Source organism: Berghia stephanieae, chromosome 3 (assembly GCF_034508935.2).
Source record: "Berghia stephanieae isolate SIO BIC M18660-M18661 chromosome 3, UCSD_Bste_1.3, whole genome shotgun sequence".
Lineage (NCBI taxonomy): Eukaryota > Metazoa > Mollusca > Gastropoda > Nudibranchia > Aeolidiidae > Berghia > Berghia stephanieae.
Genome location: NC_088362.1, coordinates 68,301,668 through 68,309,167, shown reverse-complemented (window position 1 = coordinate 68,309,167; position 7,500 = coordinate 68,301,668). Strand labels below are relative to the sequence as shown.

General features: G+C 36.1%; 1 protein-coding gene across 1 annotated transcript in view; it reads right to left on the bottom strand.

Moving 5' to 3' along the window:
• LOC144969329 (organic cation transporter protein-like) overlaps positions 1-2,295 on the bottom strand; it is an 18,613-nt gene extending 16,318 nt beyond the window's left edge. The window contains exons 1-2 of the mRNA XM_078908439.1: positions 2,106-2,295; positions 1,383-1,513 (exon numbers count right to left, since the gene is read on the bottom strand). Of these exons, the coding sequence (XP_078764565.1) occupies positions 1,383-1,513; positions 2,106-2,295 (321 nt within the window). The remainder of the gene's footprint in view (positions 1-1,382; positions 1,514-2,105) is intronic.
• Positions 2,296-7,500: the final 5,205 nt, after the last annotated feature.

Below are 7,500 nucleotides of genomic sequence, written 5' to 3'. Positions count from 1 at the left end.
CAGTATCCACTAAACGTTTTTAATGCGATTTTTCAAGAGGTCTCAAGCCAAAAGCAACACTTAACATGTAGATTAAGACATGGCGCCTTTATTTCAATTGTTTTTTGTTTGTTCTTTTTTAAACAGAGATTGAATTTTCATCTGTCAGGTAATTATTTTACACCTAAGTGCAAAGAGAGAATATGACTACTTAGAGTTTTTTTCAAGCTTCGTGTCTTACGAAGCAGGGCTTGAACCAGGGACAAACATGTCCGAAGGCAGCACCTTCTAATGGTCTAACACTATTGTATACTGATGCACAAACGTAAACGCACCGCTTCTTTCAATGAAGATTCAACATATTTATTGAAATCCGGTGTCAAACGTTATTTCAGTGATGAAAGATGAATCAATTTTGTTCAAGAGGTATCCAAATTCACAATGATAGGGGAATAAATAAAATCACATCACAAACAAATGTTTAGGTAGGGTCAGTTATAAAAATGCACTTCAAGAAGAAACAGTGTTTGGCAGCAAACACCGTCAGTACGGAGTATGCCCTCCACGGTCACACATGTTCGAAGAATGTCTTCGACGAAGGTGTGGGCATTGTCATTCTAGAGGAAAACGTGAAGAGGGAGTCGGTGGTGAAAGTTAAATCCACCCCATACATGGACACTGCCTCCGCCGAAGTGATCATACTGAATCAAGCAAGCATCCGAATAATGCTCCCCTTGTCTCCCCTACACCCTTAATCGACAGTCAGAATCGTGAAAAATTAAATCTACTCTAATCAGAGAAAAGCACACCCATCCACTGTTGTCTAGTCCATCTGATGTGACTGTTTGCCCACAACAGACGCCGCTGGCGATGTCTAGGTGCCAAAATAAGTCCGATATGAGGTCTTCTATATACCAAACCAGCTTCTGAAAGACGCAGTTGAATAGTCATAGACGACTCGTTTCCTTGTATCCCTTCAACATCTGCTGGGCTTGGAGCAGCTTCTAATGGTTCTCACACTACTATATTATGACGATCTACAAACCCATCACCGATATTGTGCACGGTCGCGAACCCGCCTGGAAGCATCATCAGAATGCACCGTTCAACTAGATGCTTTGTATTTTCAGGTTCTTGACCACAACGGGTAGATGTTGGACAGGTGGCAAATTCCCACTGACTAAGTGAGTGTGCCGGGAGGCGGGTTCTCGACCGAAGCCGATTGGCTGCCACCCAATATCTCCTCTTGCTGGTGGAAATGCCTGGCAACTTCTCCCCCATTTTCAAGGAGTCGATGTCCCCGCCCCCTCGAGGGATTGAATTCGTCTAAATCGACTTTCCTCTCGTATATGTAGCTCTTTCCAAAGTCATGGAAGCTACGTATAAGGATTGCCGGGACTTACTTCGGCTCGAATCAGAGGCATGTCTACAATGCGCTTGAGAGGATCAAAACCAATTTCGTAAATAGCAGCTCCCAGTATAGCGATCTTGACGTAGAGTTGTCGCCCTTGGCCGACTGCATCTTTAACTATCCCTGGTTCTTAGTTTATTCATAGCGGCGAAGGAGATTTTTGTTGTTGTGCGAGACCAATTTAGCCGTCATGTAATTTCTCGTTGTGACATATTAGCACCAGTTATACCAAGGGCCCGTAAACGCTATTATTCGCTTAATCTAAGCATCTTGTTTACGTTGAATGTGAATGATTAAGAGTCTCATTTTTGTGGCCTTTTTATACCCACTGTGAACACTACCAAACAACATATTATTGTTCAGTCCACAGCAACCGATCAAGTTGCACGTGTCACATGCCTTGTTTTAAGCTTTTGCGCCACGAACGCACATTTTCCAAAATGAAAAATCAAATTTTGATTTGATTGCGATAATTTATTGTTTTTCATTCGTAATGAGATCTTTTCAAACACAAATGTAAAAACAAAAATCAAGATTGTGGTGATAGCTTTACAATGGTGCGTAACTTTAGGGCATCAGTATATTATGATGACCAATCCAGGCCGCAAATTCCTCGCCGCATTCGTGTATGATTGCGGATCCGCCGGAAGCTTCGTCACAACGCAACGCTCGACTAGATGATCTGCGGTCTCGTGCTCTTTGCCACAACGCTAACATGTGGGACAGATGGAAAGTCCCCACTGATGAAGCGACGCTGCCGTAAGGAATGTTCTCGACCGAAGTCGATTTGCCTCCACCCAGTGCCTTTTCTTTCTGGTACAGAAGCCTGGCAACTTCTCTCCAAGTTTCGAGGAGTCTACATCCCGCCCCCTCACGGGAGTGAATTCATCCAAACTGATGTCCATCTCATATGCGCAACGTTGTCCGAAGTTAGGGAAGTACAAGATCCACGGCGAATTCTTTGCCGCATTTGTGTACAGTTGCGAATTTGCTCGTTAGGCTAGTCACAATACAACGCTCTACCAGAGGCTCTTCGGTTTCAGGTTCTTTGCCATAGCGCGTACATATGGGACAGGTGGAAAGTCCCCACAGGATGATGCATCGCTGTCGTTAGGCAAGTTCTCGATATCAGTCTGTTTGCCGCAACCCTCTTCCTGGTCCAGAAGCCTGGCAGTCCTAAGGCGAGTGTCATTCCACAAGACCACAAAGTCAGACAAAGAAGTGATCAGTTCTCAACAAATCCTGTGAGGCTCGAACACTTGTCGAGGGTTTCTGACTATAACAGTGTAGTGCCAGAGATGTGATTTTGGGACTATCTGGTCATTCATGTTTAGATCACACGAGTGTTCCTACCAAATAACGGGATTGTGGTTGGAGAGATTATGCTTTATTATAAGCTTAATCTTTTTATTTCGTCTTTATATTTTACTTGGCACTTACGTGATTAGAGTCGAATGCCCTCATTACTTGTTTACTGACGGATGTTTCGTATCTCCCCAGCTACTCCCACCCTCCCAGTTCAGATTTTATATGGTTTTCAAAAATAAAACCAACCAAAAAAAATAAAATAAAATAAAAAATATACAAAACAACAAAAACAAAATCAAAACAAAAAATAACAAAAACAAACAAACAAAACAAACAAACATAAAAACAAACAAATAAACAAACAAAACAAAGCCAAATAGATGGACTCCTTATTTTACAAATTTGACAGAAATTTTCACAATTCCAGAGTTCAAGCACCATCCCATCACTAAAAAAATATACTATATGTGACCCACCGTCAGGATTATTGAGATGAAGAAAGTCAAAATAACCAGAATTTAATATAGAAATGATATGCTTTTTTAATGTTGAAGAAACCAAACTCACTCTTTTAATGAAGTCTTTAACCAGTTAGCTTTCTTACACGTATTTAAAAAATTTGGCCAGACATCTCGTCCTTCAAATATCGATCGATTTAAATGAATCTAATCTTGGCGAAAGCTCTCGAACCTGGGACCTTCTGAAGATCACAGGTTTGAGAGTATTTGCAAAGATGAGGGTCGTTTAAATCTATTGCTTGATGAATGACGAGTTATTTGGCCAAATGTGTAATACTCTCTTTTCCAGAGTACGAAAGTAAACTGGTTTTAATCATAGCTCAAATGTCTTAAACTTGAAATTCAATTGTAAGCATTGTGATTCACCAGACATAATACCATATGAGGCGATTGGTCACATATGTGTTCCATTGCGTCAATATGATATTAAAGTATATGGACTGAACTTGATGTGCACACAAATGCAGGTCTGATAGCCGAACTCAACGGGGCAGAGAAGTAGCGACGTCACACCTTCCTTTCTTCCAGTACATAATCCCTTGGAAGTGTATTAACAACCACTCCATTAGGAGGACTAACAATGAATAGGTTACATTTTAAATCATAAGGTGGTATAACTATTATAGTATCATGGTGTATAGGCAGATTCTTACGATTACGGTTCTTAAAAAGAGCGAGGATATATTTTGTAATTGACGATTAGCGTTTAGCTATGCTAAAAAAAAAAAAAAAGATACCGTCACTCTTAAAACAGAAGATCAGTTGCACAAGGTATGTATCCAGTCTTCCCGGCGACTGTTTTCACACGTCCGAGGAGATCGGAGCCAATATTATGACGTCACACTATTGCTCCCTAATCGGGGCTTGGTTTATCATTGTTGTAATGAAAAATAGTGTGCGTTAGTTTTGAGAGTATTTCCATTACAACAATGAGCCCATAACAATTCGGATTATCAGAGTTGCAAATAAGCAGGCTACACGCAGAATGAACTAAATGGATATCGTAGAATTTCTTGATAAGGCAGTTAACTGGTTAATTTCCCTCTGAGATTACCATAATAATATTTCCTGTTTCGTTATATTATGTTCTGTTATGTTATCATATGTTTTTGTCTATGTGTGTGTTATATCAAAGCGTATAGCATAAAAATGTGATCAACCGTTTCAAAACTGTACTGAGTCGCACTGAACTGGAACAAGAAAAGTGAATTTGAGCTTTTTTTTGGTGCTTTTTTATATAGCGCAATATCCACTAAACGTGCTCAAAGCAATTTAAAAGGGGTCCCTGACCAACAGCAACACGTAGAACAAGACATGGCGCCGGTTAGGCGATATCACATTTTTTTTTCGGACAGAGACAACGCTGTTAACTGCCAGGTATTCATTTTACACCTGAGCACGGTGAGAGAATGTGAGTAAAGAGCCTTTTCCAAGGACTCAACTATGCGTCGAGCGAGGCTCGAATCCAGGACCTTCCGATCCGAAAGCGAGTGTCATACCACAAGACCACATAACCACATTAAGAGTTGTAATAATACTTTCATATGCGACAGCATAATATTATGAGATAGGTGTTCGTGTTATCAAAATAGTTGAACATTGACTTTTATTTTGTCCAAGAACTTTCTGACAAAGCCTCATACTCTGCTTTGAATATAGCCCTCAGCAAACGTGATTTCACGGTTTTGACATAATTAATCGATGAATTTTAAATAGACAAAAATGAAAATATATGTTTTAACCAGTATTATCAGGTTACTAGTAGCAAAGAGTCACAACGTTGTAAATAAACATAACATGAACCAGTACTAAGCATGGAAGCAGTTAAGTCGACCACTTCAAATCAGGCAGTTAGAAAAAAAAAAAAGAAGAAAGAATTAAGTTTCAGAAAAGTTATCAATGTTGTGACTATGTGTCCCATTTTGGGTGAAATGCATATTATGTTTTAATTGAATTACGCGGCTTTGTGGTTATAGGAATAACATCCAGCTGGTGATGTAAAGGTTCCGGGTTCGAGTCCCGACGTAGGCTGGGTAAAGTAAAGTTCAGTCTATAAAAAAGGCTGTTAACTCATATTTTTTTCATAATACCCAAGTGTAAAATGAATTCCTAGTTGGTAGCAACTTTGTTTTTCTCGAAAACAAAACAAAACAATACAATAGTGCCTACCTAGCAAGCGTCATGCCTTGCCCTACATGGTAAGAATTGCTGTTGGCTTGTACAGCGCTTTGAGCACATTTTATTTAGTGAATACTGCGCTAAATATACGTTCTAGTTTTGTTTTGTTTTTGTGTGTGCCACGGTCATTCATTCCTGTCACGAGTCCATCTAGGTCAAATACTAGTATTTATCATAGTTCCTTGTTTTGAGATATGGATTTTAATATTTGTGTTCTCCGTTAAGGGTACTTATAGATAAATTCAGATTGGACCCAGCTATCCATTTAATCTAAGTTCACAAAGGTCAATAATATGCTTATGAGACATAATTGAACAGAGATAGAACCTGATATTCGAACTCAAAGGTGTATTCAATTTCTGATTTTATTATTCTTTGTCTTCACCCTCTCCTTTTCGTCTTCTTCTTCTTCTTCTTCTTCTTCTTCTTCTTCTTCTTCTTCTTCTTCTTCTTCTTCTTCTTCTTCTTCTTTTTACTACTACTACTACTACTACTACTACTACTACTACTACTACTACTACTACTACTACTACTACTACTACTACTACTACTACTACTACTACTACTACTACTACTACTACTACTGCCACTTCTACTACTACTACTTTTTTTAAACCTCAGGAATGGGAGACACCCAATTTTTGTCGTCACTTTGCCAGTTTATATTTATCTCCATATTTTAAATACGATAATAATAATAATAATAATAATAATAATAATAATAATAATAAATAATAATAATAATAATAATAATAATAATAATAATAATAATAATAATAATAATAATAATAATAACTAGATAATCAAGAACAGTAAAAGAATATTATTGCCAAGAAATATGAGTAAGGATGGGGAATTCCCTCCTGTAATTAATATGATGAGCTACAACCCTATGCGGAATAGTTTGAGCGTACATAGGCAACGGATTGGGTTAATCAGTCATTGAAAAATATAACAATAATAATATTGATAGTGATTATGATAATACTAATAACAACAACAACAACAAAAACAACAACAACAACAACAATAATAATAATAATAATAATAATAATAATAATAATAATAATAATAATAATAATAATAATAATAATAATAATAATAATAATAATAATAATAATAATGATGATAATAATAATAATAATTATAATAATAATAATAATAATAATAATAATAATAATAATAATAATAATAATAATAATAATAATAATAATAATAATAATAATAATAATGCTTTTTTTTTAAAAAAAGGTCGTTGAATCCAAATCCCCATGTCCATTGTGCATATAGATACATGTGTCTATTTAAGCATTCGCATATAGATATTTGTGATGTCTTTACTTTTTTATCATTATAAAAGCGCATGCCAACAAATGGAACGACATTGTACTATCAGATATAACGTCATCACAGGTTTTTTTTTTTTTTTTGTAAATAAGATAAGATTGGTTTATTGCCTTAGTTTAACTGATAATTTTTCAATAACTATGTGTATACAAGTTGTATAATCAAAATGCCCACCTTCAGAAACACAGGTCCTAGTATACTGCTACTACTACCACATACTAATATATACTACTACTAAAATACTACTTTTAAAATACTACTACTACTAAATACTATTTCTACCACTACTACTAATACTACTTACTACTACTACTACTATTGATACTACTACTACTATACTACTATACTACTACTACACTACTACTACTCCCACTACTACTACTAAAGCTACTACTACTTTCTACTACTACAAAACTACTACTACAAATATTACTTTCTAAAACTACTAATATTTACTACTACTAAAAATAATAATAATAATAAAATTAAAACTAAATACTACTACTACTACTACTACTATATATACTACTACTACTACTACTTACTACTATACTACTACTATATTTATTCCCCTTCTTTTTTCCTTCTTCTTCTTTTCTCTATTCTACTACTAAATATAATACTACATACTTTTAAATATACTAATACTAAAACCCACTATACTTTCATCTTATTCACATTCATGCTACAAAGCAAAATGTTGCAATAAGTCATAACTTACTAGTCAGACAAAGTACCTCCCAAAAAGAAAACCCCACC